At 47.0% G+C, this 19,384-nt stretch overlaps 1 protein-coding gene across 1 annotated transcript in view; it reads right to left on the bottom strand.

Moving 5' to 3' along the window:
• The window catches only part of PRKAR1B (protein kinase cAMP-dependent type I regulatory subunit beta), an 80,899-nt gene that overhangs the window by 14,553 nt on the left and 46,962 nt on the right, over positions 1-19,384 (bottom strand). Inside the window, exons 7-9 of the mRNA XM_070954953.1 lie at positions 18,116-18,274; positions 7,206-7,266; positions 5,796-5,917 (exon numbers count right to left, since the gene is read on the bottom strand). Of these exons, the coding sequence (XP_070811054.1) occupies positions 5,796-5,917; positions 7,206-7,266; positions 18,116-18,274 (342 nt within the window). The remainder of the gene's footprint in view (positions 1-5,795; positions 5,918-7,205; positions 7,267-18,115; positions 18,275-19,384) is intronic.

Raw genomic sequence — 19,384 nt, forward strand, 5'->3', positions numbered from 1 at the left:
TCTCTCTCTCTCTCTCTCTTTCTCTGTGTGTCTCTCTCTGACTCTCTCTCTCTCTTTCTCTCTCTCTCTCTCTTTTCCTAATCTGCAAGTTATTGCTGTTGGAATGGCTTCCCATCAACATCGTGGCACCGAGCCCAAGTGCTAATCCAGCATGATGAAGCTGTGGTTCTCAATATTGTAACCGATATTGCAAGGTAGAAAGGAGGGCAGGGAAGGCGCGAGAAGCTCTCTCCTCGCATTCTGGAAAGTGTTTCCATGCAAACACATCCGGCCATAAATGGGACTTGCTCTTAACTGTAGCCAAAGGATCGGACACAGAAGAAGAAGAATGGGAGCAGAAGAAGGCCGGAGGACGGCTGAGCCCAGCTGTGAGACTTCGAAGCGTTCCCAACATCTCAATCAGGAGCGCTTCTTCCAAAGTTGTTGCTTGCTAAAGTCAGCTTTGGGAGAAGGTCCATGTTGGCCTTTCAAAGTTCTCATGCTGAGGATGTATTCATGGGCAGCTTCCATCAACAGAGAATGGAAGAGCATACAATCATGGAAAGGGGCCTGGGAGGCCATCTAGGTTGACTCAGCCTTCCATCCTTCCGAGGTGGGTAAAATGAGGACCCAGACTGTTGGAGGGTAACATGCTGACTCTGTAAACTGCTTAGAGAGGGCTGTAAAAGCACTGTAAGGCAGTATATAAGTCTGCTATAGCTTGGGAAGGAAGGAAAGAAGGAAGGAAGGAAGGAAGGAAGGAAGGAAGGAAGGAAGGAAGGAAGGAAGGAAGGAAGGAAGGAAGGAAGGAAGGAAGGAAGGAAGGCATAGTGGTGCAGCTGTTACAATGCAGTGTTGCAAGCTATCTCTGCCCACTGCCAGGAGTTCGATCCTGACGGGCTCAAGGTTGACTCAGTCTTCCATCCTTCCGAGGTGGGTAAAATGAGGACCCAGATTGTCGGGGGCAATAGGCTGATTCTGTAAACCGCTTAGAGAGGGCTGCCAAGCACTATAAAGCAGTATATAAGTCTAAGTGCTATTGCTAGCCCAACTCCCTGCCCAAGGAAGAGTTGTTATATCACCTTTATATCATCCTGGACAAATGTTTGTCCATATAAGAATGGCCTTGCTGGTTCAGACGAAGTCCATCCTACCTGTCCAGGTAGTTTTTATATGTAAAGACTAACTAAATCAAGTGTCTCCACTCTCCAACCTTGGCAACGCTAAAATTTGTGGACTCCAACTCCCAGAATTTCTCAGCCAGCCATGCTGGTTGAGGAATTCTGGGAGTTGAAGTCTACAAGTCTTAAAGTTGTCAAGGTTGGAGATCCCTGATTTAAATCATTCTTTTTATGTTTTAGCCTCCAACTAAGGCAGAGGTGAAATCCAGCAGGTTCTGACAGGTTCTGGAGAACCGGTAACGGAAATTTTGAGTAGTTCTGAGAACCGGCAAATACCACCTCTGGCTGGCCCCCAGAGTGGGGATGGAATGGGGATTTTGCAGTATCCTTCCCCTGGAGTGGGGGTGGGAATGGAGATTTTGCAGTATCCTTCCCCTGCCATGCCCACCAAGCCACGCCCACAGAACTGGTAGTAAAAAAATTTGAATTCCACCACTGAACTGAAAGGAGAGAAGCAACTGAAAGGAGAGAGTCTTGGTAGTACAGTGGTTTAATGCACCCTGTAATTAACACAGCTGCCTGCAATTTCTGCAGGTTCGAATCTTACCAGGCTCAAGGTTGACTCAGCCTTCCATCCTTTCTAAGGTAGGTGAAATGAGGACCCAGTTTGTGGGGGCAATAAGCTGACTTTGTATAAATATACAATTTGTATATACAAATATACAAATTTACTTTTACTTTCTTTCTACAACTCAGAAGGGGGAAAAGAATGACAATTAAATGCAGAGGGACAGAGTAACCATCACATGCATCGCATTCAGTTAACCATCTTTAGGCTAGCTGGAGGGAAACGAGGAGAGGCACGGTGGTGACCTTAAAACGGGGAGTTTAGAAGTTCCTCCAACTGAGTTGGGTTTGATTTGAGCTTCTCTTTCATCCCCCCCCCCCCACTTCCCTCCTGGCCTATTGTTTTCTTTCTTTCCAGCTTTTGTTCCATGATATAAGCTCAAGGTGCTTTGCAAAGTTCAAAACAAAGTGAGCCTCCAACTCGGTGGCTGAAGCTTTAAAAAAGGAAAGGAAGAAAGGAAGAAAGAAAGAAGACCTTGGATTAATTCTTGGCGTCTCCAATTATAAAGGATCCCACAGAGGAAGGTGATGGAAAAGGTTGTTTTGGCTTCTTTGGAGTCAGAGGGCTCCCGGCCATGAGGCCCGGCACAGAAAGGGGTCTCAAGCAGCAGAGGCTAGAGGCAGCAGCAAGGCCTGGCAAAGGGAGAAGGGCCCAGCCACATGGTTTCTCTTGTACCTTCTGTATTAAGGTAGAAGGTAGATAAGGCTCGCTTCTATAGTTTTGCTTCTAGCAACAGCCCTATGAAGTCAGATGGGCTAAAAGAGGGAGTCTTTCTTTTCTTTTCTTTTCTTTTCTTTTCTTTTCTTTCTTTCCTTCTTTTCTTCCATTCCTTCTTTCCTCCTTTCTTTTCTTCTTTCTTTCCTTTTTTCTTTTTTCCTTTCTTCTTCTTTCCTTCCTACCTTTTCATTGTTTCTTTCCTTTCTTTCTTTCTTTTCTTTCTTTTGTTCTTTCCTTCCTTCCTTCCTTTTTTCCTTTCTTTCTTTTTCCTTCCTTCCTTTCTTCCTTTTCATTCTCTTTCCTTTCTTCTTTCTTTTTCTTTCTTTCTTTCTATCTTTCTATCTTTCCTTTCTTTTTCCCTTCCTTTCCTCCTCCTTTCTTTTGTTCTTTCTTTCGTTTTTTTTCTTCCCTTTTTTCTTCCTTCCTTCTCATTGCAATTAACATGCAATGAACGTTTGTGTTGCTGCAGAGAGTCTCCCCCTTCAGGGTCTTTTTGTGTGGGTCGGAGAGGGGCAGAAATTCCGACTGGGGGTATGCTTCAGCCTCCTGGTGCGGGGCTTTGGGCGAAGGCTGGAGGGAAGGACCACTGGTGGCAAAGAGCCGGAGGGCCTCGTTCCAGTGGGACTGCATCATGGCCTGGAACTGACTGACCATTTCAGCCCACTGAGCTTCAAGGCGCCGGTACCTGGCCTTGTACTCCTGTAGGTCTTCCCTCTGTTTGGAAAGCCTATGCTCCTAGTCCTCAGTGAGGTGCTTCCGCTGAGCCTCCTTCTCAGCCAGATCGAATTTGAACTGAGCTGTTTTGCCCACTCTTTCTCGTGGTGGCTGCTTAGCACCAACAACTGCTTCCTGTTGGGGCCCTAAGGAGCGAACAGAGGCTGGCAAGGTGCCCCTCAATGTGAGTGACATCGAGTTGGACACACCCACCCAGTCACATGACCACCTAGCCACGCCCACCCACCTGGTCATTAGGCAGATCGTATTAGTGGTCCGTGGGATTTATTAATTAATTTATTTATTTATTTATTTATTGGTTTGATTTATATGCCGCCCTTCTCCGGAGACTCAGGGCGGCTTACAATGCATTAAGCAACAGCTTTCATACTTTTGTATATACCTGCTTAATAGGGCTTTCCCCCCCCCCAAGCAGTGTTCTTTTTACACAAAGTCAGCTTATTGCCCCCACAATCCGGGTCCTCATTTTACCTCCCTCGGAAGGATGGAAGGCTGAGTCAACTTTGAGCCTGGTGAGATTTGAACTTGCAGTAATTGCAGGCAGCTGGTGCTACTTAACAGCACTTTAGTCTGCTGCGCCACCGAAGCTCTTTAAATTTAAAATTATGAATTTAGTGGTCCCTGAGGTCCGAAAGTTGGTGACCCCTGCCCTAGACCATTTCAGACAAACGGTCTAAACATTTGACAAATATTTCTTTTAGGCTGGATTGGAAAATAGAGGAAACCCCCAGCCTGGCTCTTAAACAAGTGCCTTCACATGGACACACACAAACACACACCATGACACCAAATTTGAGGAAATTTTTTTTTTTAAAAAAGGCAAAGCTTCCCCACCCCCACAGCAGGGAGCACAGTTTACGACAGAGCTCTACACATTTCTGATTGAGGAGCCGAGCATCTGCCGAGGGTCCCTCCTGCCAAATCGTAATTCTTCATGGCAACGGTTCCCTCCTGCACAGAGGCTTAAGGTCCTTAAGCACCGAGTGCCAGGAATCTCAAACAGGATAATTCCATGACCTGGAAAAATCCACCAGATGCATTCCACATCTGTCCAGTCTGGGAAAACCTAGATTTGAGTGAAAAGCGGGGTGGGAATGGGGATCTCGGACATGTGCGAAAGGCAGAGAAGACAACAGGGTTTTTTTGCGGGAAGAGAATAACAGAGTTATTGCAAAACCTGCAAGATTTTGACTGATGGGCTTTTGCAGAAACGACTGGTTCGTGCTATTTTGCTAAAACAAAAAGTTGTGCTTTTTTGATATGTATGGCCCTATTCTACTGTCACGGAGAGAGTCGGAAGTCAATGTTTCCTTTTCTCTCGCTACCCTTCCTCACTTTTCTTTTCCCTTTTCCCTTCCTTCTCACTGGAGGAGGAGGAGGAGGATATATGACAGATATATGATAGATAGATAGATAGATAGATAGATAGATAGATAGATAGATAGATAGATGATAGATAGATAGATAGATAGATAGATAGATAGATAGATAGATAATAAATAGACAGATGAGATAGAGATAGAGATAGAGATAGAGATAGAGATAGAGATAGAGATAGAGATAGAGATAGAGATAGAGATAGAGATAGAGATAGAGATAGAGATAGAGATAGAGATATGATAATGTTGATGTAGATAGATGATACCCTGTTTCCCCAAAATAAGACATCCCGATAATAAGCCCAATTGGTCTTTTGAGCACATGGCAATAAGGCCAAGCACTTATTTCAGGGTTCAAAAAAATATACGACAGGGCCTTATTTTCGGGAAAGCATGGTAAATAGATTAGATAGATAGATAGATAGACAGACAGACAGACAGACAGACAGACAGACAGACAGACAGACAGATAGATAAATAGATAGATGATAATGTTGATGTAGATAAATAAATATAAAGATAGATGATAGATAGATGATAGAAAGATAGATAGACAGATAGACAGAGACAGACAGACAGACAGACAGACAAACAGACAGACAGATGATAGATAGATAGATAGATAGATAGATAGATAGATAGATAGATAGATAGATAGACAGACAGATAGATGGTGGGTGGGTGAGTTGGTGGATGGATGGACAGACAGAGAGACAGATGATAATGTTGATGTTGATGTAGATAAATAAATATAAAGATAGATGATAGATGATAGACAGACAGATAGACAGAGACAGATAGACAGGCAGATAGACAGATGATAGATAGATGATAGATAGATAGATAGATAGATAGATAGATAGATAGATAGATAGATAGATAGAGATAGATAGATAGATAGATAGATAGATAGATAGATAGATAGATAGATAGATGATGGGTGGGTGAGTGGGTGAGTGGGTGGATGGATGGACAGACAGAGAGACAGACAGATAGATGTAAGAAAGAGATAGAGAGAGGGAAGGAGGGGCAGAAAGAGAGAGAGAAAAAAGACAGAGAGACAGACAGAGGTAGTAGCAATGGTGACTGAGGGACATGTAACCATGGGCATCTTGTCCTTCTAAGGTTTGCCATCTTAGCTGGTACCCAACCATTTAAGCTATGGCCGCATCGAGGAGACGGCCGTGTCATTTGATGGGCAAGAGATTGATTGGCATTTGAACGGCAGGTTTTTACCTCTGTGATGATGAAAAAGTCGTCCCCCGGCTCTCCCTGGACCACAATTTTCTCGCCATCCTCAAACTGGACCGTCTCTAGCGCATCGGCCACCGTCAGGCGCTCCCATTTGTCCAGCGATCCTAAGAGACGAAAGAGCACAAGTGAAATTTGGACTCGCATCTCCTGCCCGCTTGTCTCTGGCAACCCAACAGACCTTTGGGCAAGTCTCATTCTGCCTTATTCAACGCCCAACACTGGTGGCTGTGGACTATGGACACTGGAGTCCAGCGATGATGGAAGCCACGTGTTAGATTTCTGCATCTGCTTCTCTGCACTGTTACGTAGAGGTAGACTTACGACGGCTAACGAGCCCAAGATTTCTGTTGCTAAGCGAGACATGTTATGTTAAGTACGTTTTGCCTCCTTTTTACGACCTTTCTTGCCATGTTTGTTAAGTGAATCCCTGCGGTTGTTCACTTAGTAACATGGTTGTTCAGTGAATCTGAATTGTAGAAGAGGCATTGTGAAAACAGTTCAAGAGTTGGCACCTCTTTTTGAGGGTGCAGGAAGCCCAAATGCCCATTTTCTCACCCCTTCCTTCGATTTTGGCTAAGCGTTTCCATCAAGCCAGCTTCTGAGATTTCTAAACCATGATTTAGGACTGACTGGGGATCATGTGACTCTGGGGAACGCTGCAACCGTCATAAATATGAGCCAGTGGGCAAGCGTTCAAATTTTGATCACGTAACCAAAGGCATACTACAACGGTCGTAAGTGTGAGGAATGGTCATAAGTCACTTTTTTCAGTGCCGTCGTCACTCCAAACAGTCATTAAACAAGTTGAGGACTACCTGTAAAGTAGTTATTCCTGTCACTACAGGCTGATGCTGTTTTCTCGTGCTGGATTCTGGTTGATTATTATTTATTTATTATCGTTTATTAAATATATTGGCCGCCCACTTTACCGCAAGCTAACTTTGGGCGGCTTACAATATTAAAAACGGTAAAGGTTCCCCTCGCACATATGTGCTAGTCGTTCCCGACTCTAGGGGGCGCTGCTCATCTCCGTTTCAAAGACGAAGAGCCAGCGCTGTCCGAAGACGTCTCCGTGGTCAGGTGGCCGGCATGACTCAACGCCAAAGGCGCACGGGACGCTGTTACCTTCCCACCAAGTTCTCCAGTTCTCCAGAACCTGTTAGAACCTGCTGGATTTCACCCCTGACTATAATCCTGGAACAAACCATAACCAAGTTTTTTTTTTTTAAGACTAAAAGCTCAACCACGACCCTCGTGCTTATGGCTGACATCTCCCACTACCTCTCAACCCCCCTCCCCGAGGTTTATTGTCTGATTTTGCCCGTTTGCCCAGGTTGAGTCCCAGCGAAGGAAACAATCCAATTCCACCCCCAAAAGGAAAAATCTACGCACCCAAAATGGAAACCTTGCTCAGAAATTCTTCGTACATTTTCCGTTTCCTCAACGTGCTGCCCTGTTGTGAAAGAGAAAGGGGGGGGAAGAGGAAAAGGGGGGAAAGAAGAATTAATGTGATCCACATCGCTGCCAACCTCAAAGGAGATCTTAAGGGTCAAGGCGCAAAGCAAAACAAAAATACACTCCAGAACAAAATAATCCCCATTTCCTTGAGCCCACGGAGTTCCCACCAAGCGTGAATCTCGCCCCTTTGTAAATTGGATCGGGTGGAATTTTTAAGCGGGTGGAATTTTAACGTCGGCAGACGGGGCACAATGTCCGTGCAGTGGGGAGACCCACACCCCTTCCCTTCCCTTCCCTTCCCAGCCGCTTCAAAACAGAGGAAAAAAACTCAACTACGATCCACATCTTGATGGGCTAATGAGTGTGAAGAATCGATTCAAGCCCGCAGTCGCACATCTAAAAGGACCTAGAGTTAAGCAGATAATCGGACACTTCCCAGCTTTCTCCTCGCCAGTTTAGGAAGACAAAAAGCAGAGGGTTGTTTGTCCGTCTGTGCCCCCCACAGCCCCCACCCCCGCTTCCCAATTTGGATGGTTGAGCCGTAAACAAACAGGAATGTTTGCTTACAAAGAGAGAAAAAGGGCCCAAATTCTCCTTGGAGGGGCTAGCGCAGGGGTCTGCAATCTTAAACGCTCAAAGAGCCATTTGAACCTGTTTCCCACAGAAAAGAAAACACCGGGAGCCACAAAAACCCTTCCCGTGAGCGGCCACAAAACTAGACTATGTAGTTGAATTAAACGTTCTGTTTTCTTCCGAAACTTTTCTTTTCTTGGATTTATCCAGGGTTGGCCTACCGGGGATTGAAAAGCTCAATAAATCACGTGCCAGCGGGTGTCGCACATTGGCGGTTGTGAGGCCTATTTTGAGTGACAGGGAGCCACAGCAGAGGGGTGAAAGAGCCACATGCGGCTCCAGAGCTGCAGGTTGCTGACCCCTGGCCTAGTGCAATTCTAGGAATGGAGGAAGAACGCGACTGGCCAGGCGAGAGAAAGGAAAGGCATTATTGGACACACGTGTTAATTTTGGTCATCATATTGCCAAAAGGATGTTGAGTGCAGAGAAGAGCGAACGAAGATGATGAAAGGCCTGGAGGCTAAAACACATGAAGAAAAAGTTGCAGGAATTGGGTTTGGCTAGTCTAGAGAAAAGAAGGACTGGGGGGGGACAGGGTATTCCAGTATGGGGGGGGGTGGCTGGCAGAAAGAAGAGGGGGTCAACTTATTTCCCAAAGCACCTGACAAGAAACCATGGATGGAAACTCATCAAGGAGAGAAGCAACCTGGAATTAAGGAGAAACTTCCTGACAGTGAGGACAATTAGCCAGTGGAACTGCTTGCCACCAGAAGTTGTGGGTACTTCATCATTGGAGGTTTTTAAGAAGACACTGGACAGCCACTTGTCTGAAATGGTCTAGGGTCACCTGCTTGTGCAGGGGGCTGGACTAGAAGACCTCAAAGGTCCTTTCCAGCTCCATACTCTACTCTACTCTACTCTACTCTACTCTACTCTACTCTACTCTACTCTACTCTACTCTCCTACTCTGCTCTACTCTGCTCTACTCTGCTTTACTCTACTCCTCTACTCTGCTCTGCTGTGTTCTACTCTACTCTCCTACTCTGCTCTACTCTACTGCTCTACTCTACTACTCTATACACTACTCTACTCTACTCTCCTACTCTGCTATGTTCTGCTCTACTACTCTACTCTCCTACACTCCTACTCTGCTCTGCTCTGCTTTACTACTCTACTCTACTACTCTGCTCTACTCTACTACCTATACTCTACTCTACTCTCTTACTCTCTTACTCTCCTCTGCTCTACTACTCTACTCTCCTACTCTGCTCTGCTTTGCTCTACTCTACTACTCTACTCTGCTCTGCTCTACTACTCTACTCTACTACTCTGCTCTACTCTTCTCTACTACTCTACTCAACTCTCCTACTCTGCTTTACTCTACTCCTCTGCTCTGCTCTGCTCTGCTCTACTCTCCTACCCTGCTCTACTCTACTACTCTACTCTAGTCTATTCTACTCTACTCTCCTACTCTGCTTTGCTCTGCTCTGCTCTGCCCTGCCCTGCCCTGCTCTGCTCTGCTCTACCCATTTCTGTTTTTTTCCAGCCTCATCCAGATTTGCTGGGTCAGTCACCCCCAGGATTCCCAAGCAGCATGGCTGGAGATCCTGCCAGCTATTTGGGGGCGGGGGGTGGGGGGGGAGAGACTGTAACCTTCCCTTTCCTAAAATCTTCCTTGATGTCCATTGTTGTTCAAATCCAGGTGTGTATTTTTTCCTTCCAAAATGGAGGAGGGTGCAATTTCCGGAGCCCTGGAATGGCCAGACATTCCCCACAGCAAAGGCTCACAGCTCAGCGTAGAACCAAGGAGGGAAAAACTGGACAGCCTCCCACACCAATCCGGAAGACTGGGAAGTTGCCAGTGGCCAGCAGACACTGACAGCTGGAGAAAGAGGAGCAGGTGTCTGCCCCACGCCCACGGGCTGCAATGGGGCGGGTGGAGGGGGGGAAGAGAGAGAGAGAGAGAGAGAGAGAGCAGATCCGGAAGTGGCATCCTGCCTTCCAACCATCTGTGGGTTGCCCAAAAATTTTAAGAAGCAGAGGGGCTCTCCACCCCACGGAGGTAATTAAAACCAGAGTTAGGTTAGGATTCGGTGGGGAGGGAAGGACACAGGGCGAAAAAGACGGGGATATCAAATTAAAACTCCACTTTCTGGCTTCTCAAGAGTTGCAAATCTCTCTGTTGCTCTTTAGCAAATGCCAACTGAGAATCGCCAGATGGGGCAGCCGATGGCCAAGTGACTCCTTAAAGAAACTCCAAGTTCTGTTTTCTTTCTTTCTTTCTTTCTTTCTTTCTTTCTTTCTTTCTTTCTTTCTTTCTTTCTTTCTTTCTCTCTCTCTCTCTCTTTCTCTCTCCTCCCTTCCTTCCTTCCTTCCTTTCTTTCTTTCTTTCTCTCTCTCCTTCCTTCCTTCCTTCTTTCTTTCTTTCTCTCTCTCTCTCTCCTTTCTTCTTTCTTTCTTTCTTTCTTTCTTTCTCTCTCTCTCTCCTTCCTTCCTTCCTTCCTTCTTTCTTTCTTTCTTTCTTTCTTTCTTTCTCTCTCTCCTTCCTTCCTTCCTTCTTTCTTTCTTTCTCTCTCTCTTTCTCTCTCCTCCCTTCCTTTTCTTTCTTTCTCTCTCTCCTTCCTTCCTTCCTTCTTTCTTTCTTTCTCTCTCTCTCTCCTTCCTTCCTTCCTTCCTTCCTTCCTTCCTTCTTTCTTTCTTTCTCTCTCTCTCTCCTTCCTTCCTTCCTTCTTTCTTTCTTTCTCTCTCTCTCTCTTTCTCTCTCCTCCCTTCCTTCCTTCCTTCTTTCTTTCTTTCTTTCTTTCTCTCTTTCTCTCCTTCCTTCCTTCCTTCCTTCCTTCCTTCCTTCCTTCTTTCTTTCTTTCTCTCTCTCTCTCCTTCCTTCCTTCCTTCTTTCTTTCTTTCTCTCTCTCTCTCTTTCTCTCTCCTCCCTTCCTTCCTTCCTTCTTTCTTTCTTTCTTTCTTTCTCTCTTTCTCTCTCCTTCCTTCCTTCCTTCCTACTTTCTTTCTTTCTTTCTCTCTTTCTCTCTCCTTCCTTCCTTCCTTCCTACTTTCTTTCTTTCTTTCTTTCTTTCTTTCTTTCTTTCTTTCTTTCACCAGCCATAAAAAGGGAACAAAAAGCGAGATCCCTTCGGTTGGAGTGATGTTGCAGGACGGAGAGGGGGAAATGTCATGCCAAAGATAAACAAGAGGCCGATGAAGTGGAGGGACTGATCCCCTTCCAAAGGCTGTTATATATTACCGTCTCTGATCCCAAGGCAACTCCATTAAATCACATGCTAAGGTTCGCTCGGGACGATCCCGTTCCAGATTGTAACATGTGTCTTTGATCGGAGCAGTACACAGAAGGGAACAGGTTTTGTCCCCACACACAAACACACATCCCAAGGTCACTCGCAGCACCCGAAATCAATTCTGAAGCCACTGCAAGAGATGGATGGGTTATGAAGTCAAGTGTGGTCAGGAGACGAATGTGTCAAGCATTCAGATCACGGTAGCCTGGTTCAGTGGGGGAATTCAAATTTTTTTTACTACCCCCACGCCCACCAAGCCATGCTGTGGGCACGGCTTGGTGGGCGTGGAAGGGGGAAGGATACTGCAAAATTCCCATGCCCTCCCCATGCCTGGGGGAAGGATACTGCAAAATCTCCATTCCCCCCCCCCCACTCCTGGGAGAAAGTTACTGCAAAATTCCCATGCCCTCCCCACTCTAGGGGAACGACACTGCAAAATCCCCATTCCCTCCCCACTCCAGGGGAAGGATACTGCAAAATCCCCATTCCCTCCCCACTCCAGGGGAAGGATACCGCAAAATCTCCATTTCCACCCCACACCTGGGGGAAGGATATTGCAAAATCCCCATTCCCAGCCCACTCTGGGGCCAGCCAGAGATGGCATTTGTCGGTTCTTCTCCGAACTACTCAAAATTTCCGCCACTGGTTCTCCAGAACCTGTCAGAACCTGCTGGATTTCACCCCTGGCCCTGGTCCCATTGTACACCCTTTTAGTGGACCTTCTCCCTAAATCTGGAGAACCTCAACTGAAAGTATGCAGCATGTGGAAACCTACAAAACAGCTGGATCTTTCCTTGGGTTCGTGCAACTGCCAAGAAGCTTCTTGGATGAGAAGCCAAACGCCTTCAAAGAAAAAGAAAGTCCAGTGGCCTCTTGAAAAAAGTACCTTTGAGACAGCCATGACCTGGAGGATGGAGAATCTCCACACACATGCCAAGATGTCGCACCAATCAACCCAGGGGGGAAAAATGGATTAAAAGTCCACGTGCAGACAAAGAGCTACATATGCACCTTCCATTGTTGCAAAGTTTCAGCTTTTGAGGACTCCCATCCAAAACTCTGCACCATATTAGCAGGCATTTAAGCCAACGGAAGAGACTTTAAGATATATAAAATGACAAGTGCAAGAAGAACAAAGCAGGGGGAAAGAAACGTAGGAAAAACAAAACAAAAAAAAGTAGAAGGAGGAGGAGGAGGAGGAGGAAAGCAATGCCAAGCCAGCTTGGAAAATAAAAAAAAGATTTGCAGGCAGCCGGCAAGTCCAGAAATTTGCAACGTGATACGCAACCGAAAAAAATAAGCGTGAATGCCATTTCAATTAGCCCTTGCAAAACCCATCACCGAGCAACGGGCCAGGAAAGTGACAGCCAAAATTCATCTGGTCTTGACAAAGCATCACACCTGCAGCCTTTGCGCTCTCCGTCTGGTCCTCTCATCGCCAGGACGGTCCCAAACAACCCAACTGAAGGACTAACCAAAAAAAAAAAAAACCCCTCCACGGTGATTTATGGACTGAATCGTGGTGTTTTTAAACTCTGGGGTTGTGATTATGGGTTTTTTCCAAGGCCTTCCACTCCAAGCTGGATGAGTTGGTGTTTTTTTTTTTTTGCTTGACATGGACCAAGAGAGCAGCCAAGGAGGGGGAAAAATGTCAGAAGATAGATCTAGAGGGCAACCATCCCAACAGAGAAAGAAGACTCATCGACGTTCCTACAGGGAAACGACTTGAGTACGTGATGTGCCAGGTGGGAAGGTGATGGGAAGATGGTCGATTAATGCTGCTGCACGTGGAGCTAAGTAAACGGTGCTAATGGGGAGAATTAATAAATAAACGGAGACGGGAGATAGGATACCAGCTCAATTTGGCAAGGGAAGGTGGTTAAAAAAAAAAGACTTCCGCGGTCCAAAGACTCTCAAACCAAGCCAAAGGGAGTGATGAGTATCTGAATGCTATTCAGTGTTGCTGGCACCAGGAATCTCTGCTTCTTCTGTGGCCAATCCAAAGATTAAACACCTGTTCATTATCTCCTGCCCCGTCCTTTTCATTCGCCTTGGGGGGGGGACAATTAGACGTAGCCGTGGGAGGCAGAACTGACTGGCAGGCTCATTCGGCTCTGAAATGCTGATAAGGGGAGTTGGAATCTTCTTCTTTCTCTACATCCACACACACCCCCGTTGCCCTTGAAAATCTCGCCCAGATGTCTTCTTTTGGGGGAGTAAGGGGTGGGGGCGTGATTCCCTCCTCGCCCTTTTCAGTGGTGAATTCGGGATTGACGTAGGAATTATCTTTGGGGTGGGGGAACCTGGGGATGGAAAGAGCTGCAGATTTTAAGAAACCGTTGTGGGGGGTTTTTTTTATGGGTTTTGTCTTTGGGGGGGCACCTCAATGACATTCAGGAGAACTGAGAGCCTCGACGGTTGGTTGGGTTAGAAATATTAATTTTCCGGGCCCTCCCCCCCCAAAAAAAATGCATTTGTCTTTTTAATGTGAGTTTTTGTCAATATGCACATTCATAGGTCTATGTTTCTGGGCTTGAAGTTCCTCTTGAGCTTTCCAAGAAGGAAGGGAGGGAGGGAGGGAGGGAGGGAGGGAGGGAGGGAGGAAGGAAGGAAGGAAGGAAGGAAGGAAGGAAGGAAGGAAGGAAGGAAGGAAGGAAGGAAGGAAGGAAGGAAGGAAGGAAAAGAGGGAGGGAGGGAGAGGGAAGGAAGGAAGGAAGGAGGGAGAGAAGGAAGGAAGGAAAAGGAGGGAGGAAGGAAAGAAGGAAGGAAGGAAGGAAAAGAGGGAGGGAGGGAAGGAAGGAAAAAAGGGAGGGAGGAAGGGAAGGAAGGAAGGAAGAAACAGGAGGGAGGGAGGGAAGGAAGGAAGGAAAAGGAGGGAAGGAGGGAGGAAGGAAGGAAGGAAGGAAAAGGAAGAAGGGAGGAAGGAAGGAAGGGAAGAAGGAAAAGGAGGGAGGGAGAGAAGGAAAAGGAGGGAGAGAGGGAAGGAAGGAAAAGAGGGAGGGAGGAAGGGAAGGAAGGAAGAAAAAAGAGGGAGGGAAGAAGGAAGGAAGGAAGGAAGGAAGGAAGGAAGGAAGGAAGGAAGGAAGGAAGGAAGGAGCAAGCCACAACTGTGTCTTGTCAGGCAGAATTAAACCCTCCGCAGCCTCCAGACTCCCATCGCTTCCCCCACACCCCCTACCCACTCTGCCCCGTGTGATTTTTTTTTTCTTCCCTGCAACCCCTTTTCGTGATGCCAACCAATCTCCTCTCCTCCTCCTCCCACCCTTTCGGCATCTGAGGCTCTTTCCTTCCAAGTTGCCTTTCCATTCATCCCGCTTATCTCCCAGACGCCGCACCTGTTCTCTGTCCCACGTCCCCCAACCCCAATAAAGACCTTGAATTCAGAAGCCGAAGCAACAAAGACCAATTGAAGAAGGTTGAAGGCCTGCCGGGCTTCGGTTCCCAAAGAAAAACCTCCAAAGAAGATAATGGATTCCTTCCTTTCATCTCTTCAGAAGACGAACTGCGCAACAAATGTTAACTTTTTAGCTCGACACAAAGGACACCACACACCCAACGTGAGAAGGAACAGACAAAGGTGCCATCACCGGCCCTTTGTGGACACGGGGGATGCTTCGAACAAGGCTCCTCCAGTTTTACTCCAACCTACACGCACGTCCTCGACGTTACGACCACAATTGAGCCCGAAATTTCTCCCGCTAAGCGAGACCGTTGTGAGTTTCGCCCCGTTTTACAATCGTTCTCGCCACCGTTATTAAGGGAAGCCCAGCAGACAGGGGTGAAATCCACCAGGTTCCGACAGGTTCTGGAGAACCGGTAGCGGAAATTTTGAGTATTCAAAGAACCGGCAAATACCACCTCTGGCTCGCCCCAGAGTGGGGTGGGAATGGGGATTTTGCAATAACCTTCCCCCAGGAGTGGGGAGGGAATGGGGATTTTCCAGTATCCTTCCCCTGAAGTGGGGAGGGAATGGAGATTTTACAGTATCCTTCCTCTGGAGTAGGGAGGGAATGGAGATTTTGCAGTATCCTTCCCCTGCCACACCCACCAAGCCATGTCATGCCACGCCCACTAAGCCACGCCCACAGAACCGGTAGTAAAAAAATTTGAATCCTAACACTGGTCTGAATTTTGATCCCGTATCCATGGGGATAACTGCAACGGTCATAAGTGTGAAAAATATCACAAGTTGCTTTTTTTTTAAAAAAAAAAAACTTTTTTAAAACTTTTTTTTTTAAATCAAGGACCTGTATGCACCAATTCCCCAGCCAAGAGGCACAATGTATTTGAAGGTTTGAGGGGGAAAAAAAATTGCTTCAAATATTTCCATATTTTTCTTCTATTAAAGGACAAAGTTGGACGCTTCTGAACAGCCTGGGAATTTTTTCAATTCTTCCCCCCTTTGAAGAGCTGCTGGAAAACAGGTTCTTGGAACTAAACTGGAAGCATTAAAGTTCTTTCCAAGGGAAGTTGGAGAAAAAGGACAGAGTGGGGAAGGACAGAAAAAGCCCTAGGAATGAAAAGAAAGACTTTGGAAGGGATGAAAGGAAGGGAAGAGAATGGGAAAACGAAGAGGGGAGGTTGTTGATAGGATGGCTTTGTGCCAACTTGGGTTTGAAGATGAAGATGGGGAAAAGAAGCTTACAGGAGTGGCCAAAATTGTGGAAACCTTTTTGGTTTAGAAAAGTGTATTTTCTAAAACTAGCTAATAACACCACTTTTTGGGGGGGAGTAGTACCATAAAATTATATATCAATGGAAAGATAATTTAATCAAGAATGTAATGCAATAACTTTTATGAAGGATTTGCTATTAGAATGCCAAGTTTTAAAGAAAATTTGATTTTCATCATCGTCATCAACTATCCAAAACACACCAGATCAGGGGTGGAAATTCAAAAAATTTTCCTACCGGTTCTGTGGGTGTGGCTTGGTGGGCGTGGCAGGGGAAGGATATTGCAAAATCTCCATTCCCACCCCACTCCAGGGGAAGGATATTGCAAAATCTCCATTCCCACCCCACTCGGGCCAGCCAGAGGTGGTATTTGCCGGTTCTCCAAACTACTCAAAATGTCCGCTACCGGTTCTCCAGAACCTGTTAGAAGTTACTGAATTTCACCCCTGCACCAGATCCACCAATTTTGCATTTTTGGCATCCTCATACCAGATGTGAGAATATGTTAAGTGAGAGACAGGTACTTTGGTCTATATACCTTCCTCGTGACGAAGAGGACGGCTACTTAAAGCCAGCGACCAAATTCTCCCTTCTGTTGCTTGGGGTCTCCAGATGTGTTGGTATATTAAAAGGTAAAGGTTCCCCTCGCACATCTGTGCTAGTTGTTCCGGACTCTAGGGGGCGGTGCTCATCTCCGTTTCAAAGCCAGAGAGCCAGCGCTGTCCGAAGACGTCTCCGTGATCATGTGGCCGGCATGACTCAACGCCAAAGACGCACGGAACGCTGTTCCCTTCCCACCAAAGGTGGTTCCCTATTTTTCTACTTGCATTTTTTACGTGCTTTTGAACTGCTAGGTTGGCAGAAGCTGGGACAAGTCACGGGAGCTCACCCCGTTACGCGGCACCAGGGATTCGAACCTCTGAACTGCCGACCTTTCGATCGACAAGCTCAGCGTCTTAGCCCCTAAGCCACCGCGTCCCACGTTGGTATATTATGACTCCACATTCCTCATCCAACCCATCCGATGTGGCCAGCTGAGCGAAGCTGCTTTGAAACCTCTGGAGTGGAAGGAGTAGTAAACATGAAGAAGTTCCATTGCTTACAAGCCCTTCTTCGGTCAACAGAACTTCGCCTTCAGATCTGACTGCAGCTCTCCCGTGACCCCGAAATGAACCTCATTTAATTTCTCCGGAAAAAAAAGGGAGAATCCAAGGCCTTTCATGCCCATAAATAGAGTTTTGTCTAATTTCGGAGAGTTTTCTCTTTCATAAATCCTACACGGTACAAATCGGCGGTGACAGCTGGCCCTATATACACCCCTAAGGCACTGGTGAAATCCAAATTTTTTTACTACCGGTTCTGTGGCTTGGTGTGCGTGGTGTGGCTTGATGGGTGTGGCTTGGTGGGCATGGCAGGGGAAGGATACTGCAAAATCTCCATTCCCATCCACTCCAGGGAGAAGGATACTGCAAAATCTCCATTCCCTCCCCACTCCAGAGGAAGGATACTGCAAAATCCCCATTCCCACCCCACTCCAGGGGAAGGATACTGCAAAATCCCCATTCCCTCCCCACTCTAGGGGAAGGATACTATAAAATCTCCATTCCCACCCCACTCCAGGGAGAAGGATACTGCAAAATCTCCATTCCCGCCCCACTTCAGGGGAAGGATACTGCAAAATTCCCATTCCCACCCCACTCCAGGGGAAGGATACTGCAAAATCCCCATTCCCTCCCCACTCTAGGGGAAGGATACTATAAAATCTCCATTCCCACCCCACTCCAGGGAGAAGGATACTGCAAAATCTCCATTCCCTCCCCACTCCAGGGGAAGGATATTGTAAAATCTCCATTCCCACCCCACTCCAGGGGAAGGATACTGCAAAATCCCCATTCCCTCCCCACTCCAGGTGAAGGATACTATAAAATCTCCATTCTCACCCCACTCCAGGGAGAAGGATACTGCAAAATCCCCATTCCCTCCCCACTCCAGGGGAAGGATACTACAAAATCTCCATTCCCTCCCCACTCCAGGGAGAAGGATATTGCAAAATCCCCATTCCCACCCCACTCTGGAGCCAGCCAGAGATGGCATTTGCCGGTTCTCCGAACTACTCAAAATTTCTGCTACCAGTTCTCCAGAACCTGTCAGAACCTGCTGGATTTCACCCCTGCCCCAAGGCCTACATTTCAAGAACCTTTCCCCCATATTAACAAACTGTTTCAAGGGGAGTGGAGGGGAAGCCTTGGAAGGGGTACGCTTCCAAGTTTGTTTGTTTGTTTGTTTGTTTGTTTTTAAACCCACCATCAAGATGCGTCTGTAGCTATCGCGATCGATTCCCCAGAGTTTGAGATCTGTCTTCGCTTTGACGGTCGCAGCTCGCGGTGTGCCGTAAATGAGGGCCAGTTCTCCAAAGCTGCCTCCTTCTCCGATGCTGGTGACCAGTTCTCCGTTCACGTACACCTTCGTTAAAGAAAGGGGGAAAGGTCGTTAGCCCTTGAGAGAAGCAAGGATGGAGAGAAAGGGACAGATCCTCTCCGAAACGGACATCGCAAGCGTACAAAACATAAAAGAGGCTACGGAATGTGATGGCTCAGGGCGTGGCACGAAAGCAACACAACTAGAGAACATATCTAACTACCCTTTATTGCTCCAACTGTGCCCGCAAACGCTCCCTGGAGCAAAGCTCTCACAAGCACCTTCAGCAGCCTCAGGTTGCGAGTAGTCCACTAAGCAAGGTTATGTTCTGACCTAGCTAAAACATACGATGAACGGTTGCAGGAACTGGGCATGGCTGGTCTAGTGAAGAGAAGGACCAGGGGAGACATAAGAGCAGTCTTCCAATACTTGAGGGGCTGCCACAGAGAGGAGGGGGTCAAGCTATTCTCCAAAGCACCTGAAGGCCAGACAAGGAATCATGGATGGAAACTGATCAAGGAGAGATTCAACCTCGAAATAAGGAGGAATTTTCTGACAGTGAGAACAATCAACCCATGGAACAGAAGTTGCTTTCAGAAGTTGTGGGAGCTTCATCACTGGAGGCTTTCAAGAAGAGACTGGATTGCCATCTGTCAGAAATGGTGTAGGGTCTCCTGCTTGGGCGGGGGGCTGGACTAGATGACCTACCAGGTCCCTTCTAACTCTATTCATCTGAATCTATCTAAGGTCTGGAGACTAGAACCTACAATGAACAGTTGCAGGAACTGGGCCTGGCTAGTCTAGTGAAGAGAAGGACCAGGGGAGACAGGATAGCAGTCTTCCAATACTTGAGGAGCTGCCACAGAGAGGAGGGGGGTCAACCTGTTTTCGAAAACCCCCGAAGGCCAGACATGGAATAATGGATGGAAACTGATCAAGGAGAGATTCAACCTCAAAATAAGGAGAAATTTTCTGACGGAACAATCAACCCATGGAACAGAAGTTGCCTTCAGAAGTTGTGGGACGGCAAGAAACGGGACTTCCGGTCCCACTGGAAGTCGGCAAACGGGCTGTTTCCAGCCTCCGGAGGGCCTCCGGGGGGGATGGCAAGGCTATTTTCGCCCTCCCCAGGCTCCAGAGGCTTTTTTGGAGTTG

This window comes from Pituophis catenifer, unplaced genomic scaffold, assembly GCF_029215685.1.
Source record: "Pituophis catenifer annectens isolate HBS135680 unplaced genomic scaffold, rPitCat1.0.hap2 SCAF_16, whole genome shotgun sequence".
NCBI classification, from domain to species: domain Eukaryota; kingdom Metazoa; phylum Chordata; class Lepidosauria; order Squamata; family Colubridae; genus Pituophis; species Pituophis catenifer.